The sequence below is a fragment of the Fukomys damarensis genome, unplaced genomic scaffold, assembly GCF_012274545.1.
Source record: "Fukomys damarensis isolate Sample0158 unplaced genomic scaffold, DMR_v1.0_HiC HiC_scaffold_1, whole genome shotgun sequence".
NCBI classification, from domain to species: Eukaryota; Metazoa; Chordata; class Mammalia; order Rodentia; family Bathyergidae; genus Fukomys; species Fukomys damarensis.
Window position 1 is genome coordinate 61,814,649 of NW_022900913.1, and position 20,124 is coordinate 61,834,772.

Here is a 20,124-nt window from a genome sequence, read left to right on the forward strand (position 1 = left end):
CGCGCAGGCCGGGAGCTCCCGCGCAGGCCGGGAGCTCACGCGCACGCCGCCGGGTGATCGCAGACCTGTCTGTTTCATTTTTTAAATTCATTTTTTTTTCTCATTTTCACCTTCTTGTTGAACTAACCTTTGTTTTTTTTTCCTTCTGATGCCAGCACTGAATAAAGTTATCTCATAAAATGTGGCCCATATTTATTTCCATAAGCTTACTGTATCTCTCAGGAAATTGTTGGCTAGGGAAAAATTAACCACACACACAAAAATTGAAACATGATATCTTCTCAATTGTGGGAATAACCTTTTCCTTTAACTTTTAAAATATGGTCAATGATTTTGCATCATAAATTTTGGAAGAGAATCACACAGAGCACTGATTTGCAGTGTTGTGTATACCATTAATGTTGAATATGCAAAATTGTAAACTAAAAACCCCTAGTAAAACACTTTGAGAACATTATTACCTTTAAAATTCAGAGCAGCAGAGTTTTTGTCCTAGATGTCTAAACTTTATATATGATTCAATTAATAGAGTACTCTTTTCTCCCAGGTAGTTCATATATAAGCATAGCCATGTTGAGAAGAGAAATGGAATAGTAGTTTCAGAAAGTGTATTTTAATGTTTGATTAATGCATGTGTTTTCCAGCCTTGATGTCACAACTATATCTAAAAAAAGTCTCATTGATCCCTACTGTCAATACTGTATAGGCTCTCTCTTGATATATAACAGTACAGCAATGGTTATCTAGCAAAGCATGCTCAAAAGGCTTCTTGTTTTGAAGGAGAACCAGGTCATTTGATAAATCCTTTAGCCTGTATAAATGTATTGCTCTAAGTAGAGGAAGTACTCTAAGAAGATTTCTATCAAGTGATCCCAATTTGGGAGCCATTTTTGTTTATTTCTACTTGTATGACATGTGCTTATACAGAATTGCACAAGAAACATTCTGGAAGAACACATACACAACTGCAACCATAATCACAGCCAAAGAATGAAGCTGGGGCTGGGGCTAGAAACAGAGAGTCCAGTAGTTTTACTCCTTTTATTTTGGTATTATTTGAATCATATTCCAGCAAATGTAAGTAACTTTTGCATAACAACAAATAAATAAAAGCAGAATTAGTTATAGTGAAATCGTGTTTATATTCCAGTTCCACAGCCTCCAAGGCTAGAACCCCAGGAACCAAATTCAGCCACAAGCACGACAATTGCAGTTTACTGGAGCATGAACAAAGAAGATGTCATTGATTCTTTCCAGGTTTATTGTATGGAGGAGCTACAGGATGACCAAGAAGTAAATGGTAGGTTTGCTAATGCAAATACAGATGATGGTACATATGTCTGTATCTGAGTGTGAAGTATTTAAATATATGTATATTATAACTCTTTCCATAGGGCATTTGTAGCCACTTACAAAACAGCAGTGAAAACTGAACAACTACATAATGAAACCAAAATGACAAAGCAGTACTTGGAAATCAAGAGCAAGGAAAACAAAAACACATAAGTATCATTATGATGGTCAACGTGAGATCGTAACAGATTTAAACTTGACTTTGAGCTCTCAGAAAAGCATGAATCTCATTTTCACTAAGGAGGTAACATACCAGAGTGTCAAAGAGAGCAAAATTTTAATCAGCACTAACATCTGAAAGATGAGTGTAGTGTATTGTACTTTGTAGAGGAGAAACGAGATATATACAGGGTAGTGTATTCCATAGTAATTTTAATGCAAAGACAGCCCTGGATGTCATAGTTGGCCAATTCTTAGATCTATCTTTGATAAACACACACACACACACACACACACACACACACACGACCCTTAAAAATTAAGTCAGTTTCCACAATCTCAAGGCCTGGGCCCTTGGATGGTGTGGTCTCCTAGTGCTCCAGCTTGCTGTGTGGATAGAAGTGGAAGGGTTTAGTGAGGGGAGAGGATGGCAGGTCTTACACTGAGCCTCTTTGGCGATCTCTGGCAGCACTGCTACTAAGGCCTGGCGGCCAGGCAGTTGAGGTTTTGCTTCCTGATGACTCAGAGCAGGAAGAGCTGGTAGTCTGCATTGACTGCTGGAGAGAGACCCACAGGACTGACACCCTATTATGAAATTCCAGAGCCTGATTTGTAATGAGAGGTAAATTGTAACATACTTCACCCTTGCTAAGATTTAAGTCTTTTGAAATACAATGTGATAATTCATTTAGAAAAAAGTACAGGAAAAGCGAAAGCAAATGTAGGCATATAATTGGGTAGCTTCTTTTAGAAATGGCTCACCAAATTTAGTTATCGGGTTTTTGGGGTGCTTGCCTCTTAGTTTCCAGGTCCTACTCATCTTCAACAAAGAATTGAGCAAGACAAGCAAAAACAATGACAGCGTTTATTTGAAAAAGTGAGGATGGAAGGTAAGGAAGAAACCGGCTCTGCAGAGTGAACTTGGGCCAAACAAAAGGAAACCTGAAAAGCAAAAATAAAAGTACACCCTGGGGTACACAGGACAGGCTAACGTGAAGAGACGTGATAAGGAGCTCTTTGTGGCATCTGCCTGGATCTTGCAATTACAGGTTCTGCTCACTCCTCCCAGCCAGTTTTGCCACACCCTATATTCCTCCTCAGGTACAGTGTAAAATTGGCTGAGTCTCTCTATAAAGACTCCTGTTTAATGAGGATCTGTCACGGTATCTGTGTCACAACACAAAAAGTGTTATATCCCCTTAGCAAATGAGGAGATCATATAGTTTGTCCAAGGCCACACAACTTGTACACTGTGGCAGGATTCAAACACAGATCTTTCAGATTCAGAAGCATAGGTTATGTTTGTTCATCTCTGCATTTATTTTGTTACGCCACACTTCATTTCCTCCAATTGCCCGTTATATTATGAAACTCCGTGCCACTTCAGGAATCTTCTTAACAAATAGTTCTGTGTGGGGTGCTCTGTGTGTGTGGTACTGGAGATTAAACCCAAGGCCTTGCTAGATAAGTGCTGTGCCACTGAGCAAAGGGTCCCGGTAAGTTGCCCAGGCTAGCTTTGAATTTATTGTCCTCCTGCCTCGACCTCCTGAGCTGCTGGGATTGCAGGTATGAACCACCACGTCTGGTTTGGACTTCTTTGTTTTGTGCCTCATCTCCAGCCCACCCCTACCCAACACTGCCCTGTCCTGTGTCTCATTGGCTCAGGGACTTGGACCTTGCTGATGAGTCTGAGGATCTGCACTGTGAGCTGGTGCCATGTGGGTAAGGGCTGCAGTAGCATGTGTTGTGTGGGCCTAAAGGAGCGAGTCCAGAGAAACTGTGGTCAGGCATGGAAGAAACAGTTTTCAGTATATATATTCATCCTTAGTGCATTCTTTAAACTGAACCATCTCTCTTGATTTATATAGCTGATTGGAAAAGAGAGGTATTGAAGAGAACTGCTAGCTCTTAAATTCTTTTTTAAAAAGTCAATCTGCATTCTTCACTGGAAGCTTCTATTTATTAATTTTTTTCTATGCAGGGTTTCATGCAGGCTGGGCAAGTATTCTATCACTGAGCTACACTGCCCACCCCCTCATGGGGGGAATTTTGAAGATGACATTCAGGAGCAATAAGGGAAGATAACTGAAATTACTATAGGTTAATTTAGAAAGGAATATTATTGTTATTATTATCATTATTATTTTTACTATTTGCAGTACTAGGGATTAAATCCAGGGCTTCATAACTACTAAGCAAGCACTCCACAACAGAGCCACATCCCCGGCCCCCCAAATAATTTCTTTGTTTTCCCCCATTGTTTATTGGTACATTTAAAGCAAACAATACAGTTACATTTATCATTGGGATCTTGTGCCTTTACATCATATGTCTTGGTTCTTATTTTTTTCCTCATACCCCTGCCCTCCCTTCACCCTGTTCACCCTTCCCTATTTACAAAGACGTTGTTTCCATTTTTTCTTTTTTTCATATTTTCTCCTCCCCTTCCCACTTCCCCTTTAGCCATTTTCTTCCTATTCCATACTATCTATTATACCATTTAAACCTTATTTACACATTTAATTTTTCACACCAGAGAAACTATTCAGTATTTACTCAAGTGTGTCCTATTTACTTCACTTAAGAGTATAGCCTCAATGTGCATCCATTTAGCTATAAATGTCTCTAGTTGCTCATTCTTTATCACTGAGTAGTATTCCATTTTATAGGAAAACCACAGCTTCTTTATCAAGTCTCCAGTTGATGGGCATTGGGCTGTTTCCAAGTTTTAGCTATTACAAACTGCTGCTACAAACACAGGTGCACATATATCACTGTGGTATGATTCTTTTAATTCTTTTGGACCAAATAATTCTTTGAAATGAGAGAATTACAGTAAGAATAATCAGATTGGCCCAGTTGGGTCTGCAGTCAGAATGGTATTGAGTAATATTTACTAAAAAATAAAAAATAGTGAAAGTAATTTAAGAAATTTTAAAAGGAAGACGATGATTGGGCAAAGTTACTTCCTAGAACAGCATAAGATCCATTAAATTATTTAGTATTCCTATAAAAGGTAGCAGTACCTAGCTGAGAATTTGGAATTTCATGAGAAGAAGCAAGAAATGGAAACTTGGAAAGTCATATTGGATACCAAAATTGTTTACTAATCTATAAAGCTGTTTTGAAACACCATAAGTTTAGAAAATGTGGAGTTGTTCTTTTTTATGAGGTAGTCTATGAAATGATGGCATTGGTTCTGAAAAATTTTCTTGAGAATATATTGTATGATTTAAACTAACATAAACTCTATGCAATTTTAATAGCTGCTATTGAAATAAGTTACTTTCCTCGTGGTACATGAAGCTCAGAGTCTTACTAATATGCTATTATTTTCTGGTAAGTGCTCACAAGTAATACCGCATCATCCTAAATATCACTTAATGCTATTACTTTAAATATTTGAAAGAACTAGTTATCACATAATGATGCCTGTAAGGTTATCAGTTTGGTACCGAAAAAAATCATACACTACTTTTTTTTCCAGTAGGTATAACTTCCAATTAATTCTGGAAGACATCTTAGAGTTTCTGATTGCACTTTCTTCTAGAGCTGGTAGAAGAATACAGATTGACAGTAAAAGAAAGCTACTGTATTTTCGAAGACTTGGAACCTGACCGATGCTATCAAGTATGGGTAATGGCTGTGAACTTCACTGGATGCAGCCTTCCAAGTGAAAGAGCAATTTTTAGAACAGGTAAGAAGATGTTAAGGGGACATTAGAAGGCAATATTCAATTCTTTACAAACTCTTGAGGTCAACCAGGAAGTACAAAACATCTATTACATGCTGGGTGTTGGGCAAAGTGCTGAGTATACAACAACAAATAAGACTGCGCTATTGTTTGCAAGAAACTCAGAGTCAGAAAAAGATCATAAGAATGTTTGGAAGGGCCACGATCCAGATGTGCACAGATTGTTATGAGAACACTCCCAAGGAGCTCTCGAGACAGAGGGGGCAGGCAGGATCTTAGACTTAAAAATCGGGAAAGACATGAGGTAAGAAAGGTTGGCACAAAGATACTGTGTTTGTAAGTAAGAATCCTGGATTTTGTGCCATGGGTGCAACGAGACCCTAGAAAGTTTTAAACCATCGTATTCAAAGGGAACGCCTTTTTCTGTTGAAATGTTTTCTCAAGGTGAAGTGAAATGTGGCATTGCCAATCCTGCATTGCCTGTAAACTCTCTGCAGCTGCCTCAGGGGAAGAAAATAGTTTACTCCTGCCCTCTAGCCCTTAATCCTTTTTTCTTATCTTTTGAAAGACATCTTTATTGAAGACCTACTGAGGCCAAGATCTTGGCTACCTTTTGTGTGAAGGGGGAAGGGCAAGAATCTTTCCTTTTGTTTGCTTGTACAGTTGATGTGTAAAGAGACTCAGGTGGGATTTATAGGAGGCTAATTTTAGAGGGTATTGGAAGATGGTTGAGAATTGACAATTTGGAAAGCAGAGGGAAGGAGACTTTTCAGTATATAAATTTTAATCTCTTTTGGGTTTTCAATCCAGAATGAATTTTCTGATAAGAAATTAAAAATAAAATCATGCCTAAGCATCCTTCCCAGGTACCAAGGAAGCATACTTGGCATTGCTCTAGACAGACTTGCTTCTTTCTCTGCAGCCCCTTCAACCCCTGTATTTCGGGCTGAGGACTGTACCACGTGTTGGAACATGGCCATCATCCGATGGCGACCTGCCAACCCAGAGGCCACTGAATCCTACATTCTGGAGTACTGTAGACAGCACTCTCCAGAGGGCGAGGGCCTCAGGTAAGCACCTGTCTGTGGGGAGAATGGAGAATGGAGCTCTGGCTCTAGCTAACCCTGAGCTTCTGCTCATAGAGCAAAGAAAGCATCTCCCAAGTACTGCTGAGCTTATGATGCTATTGACTTGATTTGCAGCTCTACTGCTGTTTGTCAATGAACTCCACCTTTGTGACAAACCCCACGCTGCCATGTAGAATAGTAATTCCCTTGTAAGGAAAATGTGTGCAAATTTTAATGAAGTAGAGCATTCCTTGAGTCATTAGGATTATTCATATTTTATGCATTTTTTTAACCAACTCTATCAGAATAGATACCACCTATCTCAGGACAGGTATAATAGTAAGCATGTGTATAATGTCAGTCTGAGTGCCCCAGTGCTATATCAGTAATGTAGGGTGTTAATTACATACATATATAGGCACAGAGACATATATACCCAGCCTTGCCAAGATCAGGAAGGATATAGAGATTCTTCTAGCAGAAAAGAAATATGAAGCCCTCTCACTAAAACGATGAAACAAATTTATCAATAAAGGGACATACATCCACTAGGCATTTGGTACAAATTTGCTCACTTATGAGGTGGTGTTTTCTTAGCCTCAAAGTCCTGGCTATCATGCACCTTTGCATACCTTGATGGACATTCAGATTATTATTAATATTCATACTTTGATAAGAGGCAATTTTAGGTTTTTTTGAGGAAGCAGTATTGGGGATTAAATCCAGCACCTTCATACTGAGTTACATCCTCAGACTTTATTTATTTTTTATTTTGAAACAGGGTCTCACTAAATTGCCAAGGCTGGGCTTGAATTGTGACTTTTTTTGACTCAGTATGTGCCGTCATGCTTGGTTTAGTTTTTCTTTCTTTTTTTTTTTCCTCATTGAGTTTATTGGTACATTTTAGGTATACAGTACAGTTACATTCATCATTGGGATCTTGTACCTTTACATGACAGGTCTTGGTTCTCATTTTTCCCCATGTCCCTGCCCTCCCTTCACCCCTCTTCCCTTCTTATTTACAAACACTGCATTTCCATTTCTTAATTTTCTCATATTTTTATTTTCCCTTATTAGCTTTCCCCTACCCTTCCCACTTTCCCTACACCTTTAGCCCCTTTCTTCCTATTTCACATTATCCATTATATCATTAGGATCTTATGTACTATTATATTTTATCCACATCAGAGAAACTATTCAGTATTTACACATGTGTGACTTATTTATTTCACTTAGGAGTATATCCTCAATATGTATCTATTTTCCTATGAATGAATCTAATTTCTCATTCTTTATGGCTGAGTAATATTCCATTTTATAGAAATACCAGGCTTAGCTTTTCTTTTTAGCCAAATTTACTGAGATAAATTATTTTGGTAGGATGTGGAAATGAGAATAATGGTATAAAATTAGACAGGTTTTTATTTTATTTATTTATTTATTTTTAAAGCTGAGCACCAATGGCTCCCCCGCCACCCTGTACTGGAGATTGAACTCAGGACCTTGCACTTGCAAGGCAGGCACAGTGCCACTGAGCTAAATCCCTTGTCCTAGACAGCTTTTTAATAAAGTATATTATTTATGCTCTTAATTATCATCAGGATCGATCAACAACTATTTAGTCATGATGTGAGTTTTCGTGTGGTTGAGCAGTAAACATAGTTTCTCTCACAAAGACAGGCTTCACAAAATAATGATCAGAGGATGCACCAGGCTTGGCTGGGTAATGTAGGCATTTTAGTATTAGTAAGAACACAGCAAACGTTGAAGAAACAACTTCTCTACTCCTGTGCCCACAGCTGGAAGGCAGGCTTAGAGCCAGCAAGTTGCTGGGAGATGGCACTTGGCAGGTCGGAGGGAGAAAAGACAGATGCCCTTTGCCAAGCACCCTCTGTTCTTAGCACTGTGAGTGCTGTAAGCACGTGGCTTCACTTAATCTGCATAGGAATGCTAAGAAATCCTGAAGAGGCTGCTTGACTCTCATGTGGCAATCCTTATTCCAACCCCATTTTGTCAGATGTGAAAGTCCCAGCTGTTAACCCCTGTCCGATGTCATGTAGGGAAGGTCTGAACCTTACTTTTGAAGTTCTGTTAGAGTTAGGAGAATACTGTCTTGGAAGTGCCCAAGTCTTGGGACTATTCTCTGAAGGCAAGATCAGACTGTTAAGGAGCGCTGTGAAACTGCTTGTCTCGGTTACGGCATCAGTTGCCAGCTGACATTGTGTACATCCCATCAGCATAGTTGGATGCTTAATTCAGCAGAAATCTGGAAACCTTGAACCCCAGTAGCTTTCTCCCAGAGTAAATTGGGTTATGTTGTCATTGAATAAAGTAGGTACAGGGAGAGAGAAGAGGGGAGGCAGAAGAGGAAACAGTATCCATTGAGGGCTGTAGAATACCTGGAATTAACATTCTCAACAATCCAATGAGGTAGATAGGTAGTGATCTCCATTAAATCAACCTCAGATTGCTTAAACTTGGCCTAGGGATGATGGAGTAAGAGTTTAGGATTAGAATTTCAATTAAAGTCTCCACTACTTAAAAACCCTTGTCTTTATGCTGAGTTAACACCCTCAACAGCCTGACAACTGGAAGTTATTGTGTTACTTGAAAAACGCAGATAAGAAAGGTTAACTGTGCCACCACTCAAATCTCCTTAAATGGATATTTTCCCTTTGCCTGATCGTTGTGGATCCTTCAAACTATTTCTAGAAATGAGTTTATTTGATATCAATAATAGATACCAAACAAATCCCTATATCAAAGCCAGAGACCAATGACGTCTCCATGTGTAGGGAAAAAAATGGCCATCTATCAAGCTCATCAAAACCAAAGAAGACTTACAGAAACTTAAAACTTATCATTAGTTTATTCTATTTGAGACATTCCTTGTGAGTTCATTTTTTTTTCTTGTTGCAAGAAAGCATATAAGGGGATAGATAAGTAGAAGATTGTAGTAGAGTTAAAACAATACAGAAGTTCTTTATCATCAAGTAGAAATAGTCCAGCAAAGGTAACAGTGAAGGGCAAAGTCCACATGATGCAAAGCCCTGTTGATAGTTTGGGGCTGAGTTGGAGATGGAGCTGTTTCCCAACTAGCTTCTCAAAGACCCTTCGGGACCAGGAGGTGCAACGGTATTTCCAGTTCACAGTCCATGGATGAGTTTCTGGCCTCTGGATTCCTGCTAAGTCTGACAATAGATATATTACTGGAGCAAGAAAAAAATTTTGGACACAAATTACTGCCCTGTTTATCTGCCAAGTCTATGGGTGACCCATCCCATCAGAGCCATCCCTCATCAATGCAAACTTCAATGTCTTATAGCTCAGGCTGGCCTCAGTAGACTATTACATAATTCATCCTTAACCTCAGAGATGCAGAACTGTAAAGCCCATTTGTATCATTTGGTTTTCTAATCCACAAGTTCAAGAGGGAGGCAGTTCTGCTCTAACTGTCTTAGGTCTTCTTACCATTTGGTTCTGTTAACTAACTTTAAAATATCCTTTCAGGGCCTGGTATTTTAAAACTCTCTAAAATATTAACTATTTAGTTACATTCTCTAAAAATCTGTAAGATGTCAGCTGTGGAGAACTTTTCAGACAGTAGAGTTGATGAAAAACCCCACAGAATTTGATTACTTCTAGTCAACAAGTGGAAACAATTCCTAATTTTCTTCCATTATTTTAGAACCACTTTATTACTTTGCTTTTGAGGGGTGGGGCACAACAGCCAGTCATTAAAGTTCTTTATCCTTGGAAAGAGCAGCAAGCAACCACTCATTTGTTGGCTCCTGTAGGAATCATTATGTAGAATTGCTGTCTCGGTGTCTGAGGCAGTGCCTGGTATATGGTGGCTACTCAGTGAATATATGTTACTCGAATGAATAAATGTCAAACACACAATACCCACCATAAGAAAAGTTAGATTGGCTTTGAGGGTATCTCAAAAAAATAAATTGTGTCAACAGAGTGGAGAAGATGGTGCATGTGTTAATTTTAGTGCTTGGATACCTAACAAAGAGGTAGGATGAATCTGTGGGCTGGAAACCTTCCTGTGGACCAGTGAAAGAGAAGAACATTTATACTCCTGTTTATTCATGGGTTATACAACCTTTATAGAAGCTTTGGGTTCCATGGAAAACCCTGTCCTAAACTAGAAACAATAATTGATCCTGAAGGCACTGAAGGGGAGTAAAGTAGATAAAAGATTACTTCTTCTAAGTGTGGCTCAGTTACATTGTGCCTAGACCATAAAGTCAATAAAGATGGAGAGCTTAGCTGTGTAGATACTCAGTACAGGTCTATTAAATGAATGAGTGAATGGATGAGATCAGCCAGTCACCTTTTGTCTTTGCCCACTTCAAGGAATCTAACTGCCTAGGATGTCTAGCTAGAAAGAGAGAGAGGGAGAGAGGGACAGTGGAGGGGAAGAGGGGAGGGGGAGAAGGGAGGGGGAGAGGGAGCGTCATGATAGGTGTTTGAATGGCATCAACCTACTGTGCTCCCAAGTTTTGTGATGCAGTGTTTGGAATAGCTGAGCAATTGCCTCCATTCCATAATCCTCACAAAAATTTGCATATTTTTACTTGTGGGCACTGAGACTTGGTCTCAGCTCCTGTTGGGATTGGAGGTGGGTGGGAGAGACAGTCCTTGGCTTATGTGCCAGGGGCTGAGGGAGCTCCTACTCACCCTCTTCCTGTTTTTCTTTGAATACTCTCCTCAGGTTAGATGGGCTCAAAACACTTTCAGAAAATTTCCACTGCTCTGCTGTTTCCTCAGCTGCTCCGTCTCTCCTGTGCGGAGAGAAGTCAGCAGAAGTGTGGGTGGAGGAGGGAAAACTGAGAGAAATATAGTACAGGGATTAGCTGTGTGGGCTGTGCAGAGAGAAGCTGTGCAATGAATGACAAATCTGTGAGACTCAATACTCCACAAAGTCATCAAAGCTGAGCGTCCTGCTCCCTGGCCCACTGGCCCTGCTGTGGGACCGGGAGACCCTCCTTGTGCTGATACCCAGGAGAACATCATCAGAGAAGGTCAAGCTCCTCTGAGTGTTGGGCTTATGAGCTCACTTCCTGCTTCTGCCTCTTGGGGCTGACCTGGTCCAGCTGGAACAGATTGGTAGGTGTTCCAGCTGGGGACACTTCTGCTCCTTCTGTATAGTAAGGACAGATGCTGTTGGGGGAAGGACCCTGGTAGTGCCTGAATATGCATCAGCATTTCTGTCTTTTAAAAATACTTTCTTACTAATCTTTAAGATGGATAGGGGACGACTGACCAGCGTCCAGTGGAAGTGATTTGACCTTTTCTGCCTCCTGTGGGCAAAGGAGGTAAATCATTTCTGCTGTGCTTGCTGCACAGGGTGATAGGTGGGTCCCTGACATGATTGGTCCAAAATTCATGGAGTCCTTATGAGTTAACCACTCTTTTTATTTGGTATTGTTTTCCTGGTCCAAGTTGTCATAACCCTTTGTGGGAGCCTTTGGTTGTGAAGATGAACCCCCCTACCCCTCCCAACCCAGCATTCTTGGCATTTAGTTTTTTAAAATTAGATCTTTCTTTCCAAATTAATCTAATTTGACTTTGATCATTTAAAAAAAAATCTCATACACCTCTGGTTGTACAGTGAAACCTCAGCCAATGGAAATCCACCCATCTCTTCTAACTTGGGCTCTGTCTGCCAAAAGCATTTAAACTGTTCACAATAAAAGACCCAGATGTGATAGAACCACGGCGGCAGCCCAGTAAGAACAAAAGCTGGATGATGCAGAGGTGAGGAATCTGAAGATGCACAGGTTGAGAACCTCAACGGGGCATAAAATTCAAATCTGAACTTCCTGGCAGTGAAAGTGAGAACCGGAAAGAGGCGGAGAGAACAAGGGGGAGAGGAAAGAGATTATATAACTCATCTCTCTCTTTTTTTTTAAAGGAAAGCACATTTCACTAAGAGAAACAATTATATTTCTTGACATTCAGCTCTTAGATGAATTTTTCATGTAGATCTTTAAATAAGGGCTATTGAACAAGATAATAGTGATAGTTTTTAAGAGCAGCTTTACAAAAGATACAAAAACATTTCCTATGTAACCGTATTTTACACGGGATCTGAAGGCCCTGTCTCGAGTCACCATTTTGGGCAGGCAGATCTGTGGGGATGGCAAGTGATTGCCCACATATCTGGCCTGGGAGGAAAGGAAAGCTTAATGACTCTAGAAGAATGAAGGCTACCCTGGGTTCTCTGCCTGACATATACTCAGTGTCACTCAGGCTTTGGAGGGTAACTATAGAGAAAACAAAGGCACAGGTTGCTTTTACTGGCTTTTGGCTCCTGTTGCTTTTAGGACAGATTTCAGGAAAGCCAAACTCCCATGGTTGTTAGCATGCATCCCCCAAGTTGTTTTTCTACAATGGTGTAAGTGAATGGTGATATTTACTTAACACTGAATCCCATAATATCTAAATTTATCAAAAGAAAAATAGTTCTGTTAAAATTTTTATTTACCAAGTTTTTAGAAAAAGGAATATAAACATGTAAAGAATTTTTTTGTTAATCCCAAATTAGCCAACATTTCTTCTCTTAAAATTTCCATATAATCAATAATGTTTTATATATGGCTTCAGACAGCCATGGCTACTAGTTAGTTGTTCTTGTATTTATTTAATGCTGCTTCTGTGGGTTTCTTTGTTCTTGTTTCTCCTTCCCACCCCTTCTCTCCTCATACTATGTTATGATTGTGTTTCCCAAATCTAACCATAAAAATCAACTAAGCTGTTTGTTAAACATTCAGATGCACAGACTGCTCTTGAGAGACCCTAGTTCAGAAGGTCTCAGGTGCCTAGCAAGTTGGGAAACACTGGTTCCCTGGCTGGTCCTGTGTGGCCCAGGGCATGCTATGTTCACAGTTTACAGTAAATGGCAATGACTGGCTGGCTGCTGATGTGATGCCAAGTAAGAGCCAACTGTGTTTTTTGTTTTGTTTTGTTTTGTTTTTGTAGCAGGGGTCAAATTCGGGACCCTGCATTTGCGAGGCGGTCAGTGGAACCACTGAGCTAATCCCTGGCCCACCAGCTGTGTTTTTAAAAAACAGTTAATACTTAGCCATCTGCTGTGCACTGTGATGCCGGCACTATCTACAGGCTGCTCCTGGAGTCATGGTACTGGATTCCTCCATGTTAGTGCACAGGCTGAACCCACCCCTTGGAAGGGTGTGTGCTTCGATCCAGGCGTTAGGCATGGAAGAGAAGGGAACAGCCACCCCCATAATAGCCAGCCCCTCGAGTTACCTTAAACGTGGTTCCTTCCTTCTATCCTGCTCGTTATTAAATTATCAAACTCCTAGAGAAGCTATTCTACAATGTTCAAATTAATGTGTACTTTGAGATTCTTTAAACACATTCAACAAATTCCTGGGCTTCTTTCTCACCTAGTAACATAGCTCTTAAAAGTTAGTTGTTTATTTATAGATAATATGTATTTATGATACAAATTCAAAAGATATTGTACAAAAAGGAATATGGTGAAAATTAATTTTCTTTGTACCTGTATTTCACCTACTCCATGCTCATTTCCAGAGGCCATAACAGTTACCTGACACATATCTATCCTTTCAGATAATCTAAACATATACAAGTGTCTGCAGTTTTCCAACAAATAACAGCACATTATGTATATTTTACCACCTTTTCTTGCTTAAAATATGCCTTTGTGAGTGTACCATATCAATACATATAAAACTGCTTCAATTTAAAGAAAATGATCCCATTGTATCCTGTTTTAAGAATATAACTTATTTGATCAGTTGAGAGGTATTTAAATTGTTTCGTTTTCTTGCTATCACAATGCTGCAGTAAACAAGTGCATATATAATTTCACACATGTGCAAAAATATTTGCAGAATGAAAAAAAAGTATGCAAACTTGGTATTTTAATAGATGTCACCAGACAGTCTCCACAGAGGTCAGAGCTGTTTACACTCCACTGAGCAGAGGTTCCCCATAACCTTGCCTGGATATGGTATGATATAACTTTTGATCTTTGACAGGAATAAAATTGAACCTTATTAATTGTTCATTTCTATCATTGGGTTGAATGTCTTCATATATTTCAGGACCATGTACTTCCTTTTCTTTGAACTTTTCATTTTCTTTACTTGTTTTTTCCTTTTCCTGTTAGATTGTAGCACTTTTTCTTATTGATTTATAGGTACTTCTGTTTTCCTTTTTTTTAAAGCAAGCTTACTTTCATGTATGATATGAGTTGCAGATCTTTTTGTGACTATATTTTGCCATACATAGTTTTTAATGTTAATTTAGTTGAATTTATAGCTCTTGAAATAGCTTCTAGTTTTTGTGTAATTTTTTTTTGCAATTCTTTTTTTTTTCTTTTTATTGAGTTTATTGGTACAATCTAGGTATACAATACAGTTACATTCATCACTGGGATTCTGTACCTTTACATAATAGGTCTTGATTCTCATTTTTTCCCCTTGTCCCTGCCCTCCCTTCACCCCTTCCTCCCCTCCCCATTTACAAACACTTTATTTCCATTTTTTCAGTTTCTCATATTTTTTCCTCTCCCTTATTACCTTTCCCCCACCCTTCCCACTTTCCCTACCTACACCTTTAGCCCTTTACTTCCTATTTCACATTATTAATTATTAGTTTTTCACACCAGAGAAACTATTCGGTATTTCAGTTAAAGAAATCTCTGTATGAACATTAAAAATAGGGAATCCTAAAATAAAACTAAAAAGGAAAGTAAAAGAGAAAAGGCAATGATGTAACATTAAAATAGTCCTTAATTCTGGAGGTGAAAATGGTCCCTGAACATATTTAAATTGCTTCTTGCTCTTATAGTCTTATCTTATTCTTTTTTTCATTATTTAGAGAATACTGTATTAGTTTCTGTAATCAAAGCCATGTAGATATGACCTTACATATTTAGTACGTGTTACCCCTGTGCACATGGAAAAAAATTAAAAAATAAAATAAAATAAATTAACATTTCTAGACCAATATGGCTGTCGATTTCTGTACAATGCCAACTCAACACAGTAACTTGGGATGACTTTTTCCAAAGTTGGCAGCACCGTTAAAGTTTCCAAAAATTCACTTTATATATATATGTAGATATATATATTTATATTTATATAAAGAGACTAATAATAGCAGTATGTTATGCATCAATAGCAGCAAATACACCTTTAGCCCTTTACTTCCTATTTCACATTATTAATTATTAGTTTTTCACACCAGAGAAACTATTCGGTATTTCAGTTAAAGAAATCTCTGTATGAACATTAAAAATAGGGAATCCTAAAATAAAACTAAAAAGGAAAGTAAAAGAGAAAAGGCAATGATGTAACATTAAAATAGTCCTTAATTCTGGAGATGAAAATGGTCCCTGAACACATTTAAATTGCTTCTTGCTCTTATAGTCTTATCTTATTCTTTTTTTCATTATTTAGAGAATACTGTATTAGTTTCTGTAATCAAAGCCATGTAGATATGACCTTACATATTTAGTACGTGTTACCCCTGTGCACATGGAAAAAAATTAAAAAATAAAATAAAAAAAATTAACATTTCTAGACCAATATGGCTGTCGATTTCTGTACAATGCCAACTCAACACAGTAACTTGGGATGACTTTTTCCAAAGTTGGCAGCACCGTTAAAGTTTCCAAAAATTCACTTTATATATATATGTAGATATATATATTTATATTTATATAAAGAGACTAATAATAGCAGTATGTTATGCATCAATAGCAGCAACAGCTTTTCCAGGTTCTGTAGTCATTTGAACAAAATTATAGACATTCAGCACATTCCATTAAAAAAACCAAAACAAAACAAAAAAAGAAAAAAAAACAACAAAAAAAGAATAATATCCAGAAAACAGCAAAGATCTGTTGCTGTTGTGGTACCTGGCACCCTTTTTTTATTATCATCTTAATCATCATCTGGAAAGAGAACATTCTAGAGTAATATCATTAAATGTAGCTCTGATAAAGCATGGTCACTACTATGTATCATAAAGCAGGTACAAGACATTTTACATTCATAGAGGTATGATACAGTACCATCCTACATTCAGATAACTGAGGCATATAGGACCCCAACTAGCTACAATCAAAAAAAATCTACACCTAGGCATATAATAATCAGGATCCCAGAAACCCAACAGAAGAACAAAATACTACAAGCAGTTAGAGGAAAAGAAACAAGTCACATGCAAAGGAAAGCCCATCAGAATCACAGCAGACTTTTCAACACAAACCCTTGGGGCAAGGACAGCCTGGAATGAGATATTTCAAGAACTAAAAAAGAACAACCTCCAACCTAGACTGATGTATCCTGCAAAACTCTCTTTCAAAATGGATGGGGAAATAAGACACTTCCACAACAAAGAACACCTGAGAAACTACATGAATACCAAACCAGCATTACAAGCAATTCTAAACAAGATCTTAGAAAAAGACAATGAAGGCAACAACACCATGAGGCCCAACAGAGCTAATCAAATAGACAAGACAAGAAACTAAAAGGAGAAGGTGAAAAAGTAAAAAGAGTCAACAAAAGGCCAATAACATGTCAATAATAAGTCAGTACATATCAGTTATGAACCATCAATGTCAATGGCCTCAACTCACCAATCAAGAGAAATAGACTGGCAAAATGGAATAAGAAGCAAAATCCAACAATATGTTGTATACAAGAAACACACCTAGTGCAAAAAGAAGGCCATAGACTGAAAGTGAAAAGATAGAAAACAATTCTCTATGTGACAGGAGCCCAGAAAAAAACAGGGGTAGCAATCTTATTTGCAGACAAAGTAAATTTCAAGCCAAAACTGATTCTAGTATTATTGATGTGTAATGTTTTTAAATGCTCTCTCTCTCCATATATATATACACTATATAATATATAGTATATATATTATACACTAGTATATATTATATATACAGTATATATTATATTATAATTATATATATTATATATCATATATATTATATATATTATCATCTGGAATTTATTTCAATAGGAAGTATGGAGTAAGAATCTAAATTTATTTATTTTTTAGTATGGTCATCCAGCTGTCCTAATAAGAAAAAATGTCATTTTTTTCTTGTGATCTGAAATGCTTCATACATTCAAGTATATTATACTCAAGAGACTGGCTATGTCCCTAGCCTTATAATCTGTTCCATGTACCCAATCACTTCTGCCCCAATACCACACTGTTTTTATTAGTATAACTTTACAATTTAGATTCCATGGCAAGTTAGGTGACCCTTTTCATGGCTTTTTTTGGGTCTAGTTTATATTTTACATTCTTTTTGGAGTCAGTTTGTGTATCTTCAGCAGCTGGCCCTTACCCAACTTATTATTTTTAGAGATCATGTAAATTAACTTTGGAAGGATTGAAATTTTTGTGATGTTGCATTTTCCCATTGACAAGGTGATATGCCTTTTCCTTTATTCAAGTCTTTTGTGTTTTTCTATTTAAAAAATATTCTTTGTGTAAACCTTATGCTTTTTTATTCTTGTCACTATTCTCCATGAATTCTTTTGTTTTATCTTCTGTCTAGTTGTGTTTGAAAGCTTTTGAGTTCTTGTATTAGTTCATATCTAGCCATCTTACTAGATTTTCTTATGTAAGAGTTTTCAGCTGGGTTTCATGGGTTTCTGATAAATAGTTGTATCATCTTCAAATGGTAATAATTTTACCTCTTAGCTCCAAATATTTTTAACTTCTTGAATCTCTCTGACTTAATGGGAATGCTTTTAGTAATTTTCCCCATAAACATGGTATCCCTCATGATTTCTTACAACCTGAAAATCCTTAATTCTCCCTGTAGGTGATTCTTATCCCCTTATCTATGGTTAGTTGTGACAGACTTGCCTGACATTCCTTACAAAAACTAAAGAACCAAAGGGCTCAGGCTAGAGAGCCCTTGCTTGAGTTGAGCAGCCATCAGCCTACTGATGGCTTTCACCCCTTTGGGCTCAGAAACAAGAGAGGTGGACACCACCATCTCACACGGCAGCCCTGTGAACTGAGATGATGGATCACCTCTGATTCTTTTCTCTCTGCTAACAGCATTGGAGCTTAACAAATGTCCTATGTGCTAACTAAGGTAAAATGAGCAGGTTGAGGACTTTTTAAAGCTCTGTGGTCACAGAGCCATCAGCTCCAACCCAACCATTCTCATAATCTACCAGCCAATTTGTGGATGTTTTAGTTTCAGGATGTTCCTTGTACTCACATTGCTGGAGTCTCCACACAGGAAGCCATCCCTTGCCGCTGCACTGTGCTACTTATAGGGAGAGTCTTACATGTGTGAACCAAAGTGAGCCTGTTTGGGTCATAGTCCCTGTCTTTTGAATGGTATTGCCAGCTCCAGCTTTTAATTATGACATCAGTCCTATCATTTATGGATCTAATGCTAAGTATTAGCTACTTAACTGTGATTCCATTTGCATTTTGACCACTTACCCCAGTTTGGGTGTTCTATGAATCAGAATTCTACTGCAAACTGGGCAAAATTTATAAGTTATGTGGATTCAGGTGCAGTTATGACAAGCTTTTGTTTCTGAAACAAAAAAGTCATAGTCTTTGGATTGTGAATTCCAAAAGTTTTGAAGTGTTTTGTTTAAAGACAGGGACAGCTCAAACTTGGGTGACATGTAAATGAAGTCAGGCAGGATAAGTTGAAATGGCAAAGAGCCAGCTGTGCCTGACCTATTTCTCTTTGTTCTTGGTATTGGAGTATAAGATAGGAACTCTTGTGAGCAGTAAAACACCACCATATGTGTGTTTCTTTTGTTTTCATGCCCAGCACTTTTATTTTACAGATTCAGTGAAGGCATTGTGCATATTTGTTGAAGCTGCAGGACCTATTTTATGCATTGAAGGCAGGATCTGATTATATATTTTGACTGTGGTGCCATGTAAGCCTTTATTTTTTGCCTGAGTGAAAAAAATATAGCATACAGTCCGTGATATATGAGGAGTATCCTCCCTGACAGACTTTATAAATCTTAAGAGTAAACCTTTACCTCCAAAACAGCATCTTTGGATTTAACGATTGTGTTGGTACAAAAAGATGTCAGCATGTTCCATGGAATCTCTAGAGCTAAAATCTCCCCAAATTTCCTTTCCACTTCCTCCTTGGGCTTTATGGTAATAGGAGAGACAAGGCTTGGAAACATGGTTAAGTGATCAATAAATATTTATTTAATGAGTGAATGAAATCTGAAATTCAGTTCGGGCTAAGTATGCTTATTGAGACAGTAATTTATTACTTGAAACATTTCTTTACTCATCAATTTAAATAACAGAATCACTATATCTGCTTTAAAATAATATTCTAGATATTAGTCTGAAATTACATTCTTAATCATGAGACATGGTTTTTCATTAATTAAATGCAGCATGATTAGTGTCAGCGGGCACATGGCTCAATTTCGCCCCTCTGTTCTCAGTGCATCTAAAGATAGTGCTCTCCAAAGGCTTGGTCAGGTGCTAGGTGAGTTCAGAAATAACAGTCAATGTTATTTGAAGGGTTTGTGTCGACCTTTCCAAGCACAGGATGAAAAGCAGACACACAGACAGCTGCAGGCTGCTCCCCTGCCCTCTCCTGTGAGGTGTGGGTGAAATGTTATTTAGGATACTTTTCTTTCTAATTCCTTATGCTATTCTGTAAGGTAGATTTTGAGAAGTTACATAAGTCAATAGATGTGTTAAGTTCCCTTACTGATTTTAATGCTTTTGTGGTGCATTCTTTTTTTTTTTTTTTTTTTTTTTTTTTTTGTTTTTTTTGTACTTTTTGGGTTGCACTAACTTTCC

General features: G+C 37.9%; 1 protein-coding gene across 2 annotated transcripts in view; it reads left to right on the top strand.

The window, feature by feature from the left end:
- Cmya5 (cardiomyopathy associated 5) overlaps positions 1–20,124 on the top strand; it is a 109,644-nt gene that overhangs the window by 72,645 nt on the left and 16,875 nt on the right. The window contains exons 7-9 of one of the 2 annotated variants that reach the window (XM_010604135.3): positions 1,151–1,300; positions 5,063–5,209; positions 6,129–6,276. In XM_010604135.3, coding sequence (XP_010602437.1) covers positions 1,151–1,300; positions 5,063–5,209; positions 6,129–6,276 — 445 coding nt within the window. Of the gene's footprint in view, positions 1–1,150; positions 1,301–5,062; positions 5,210–6,128; positions 6,277–20,124 lie in introns of those variants that run through there. The other variant, XR_776371.3, reaches the window with a different exon arrangement.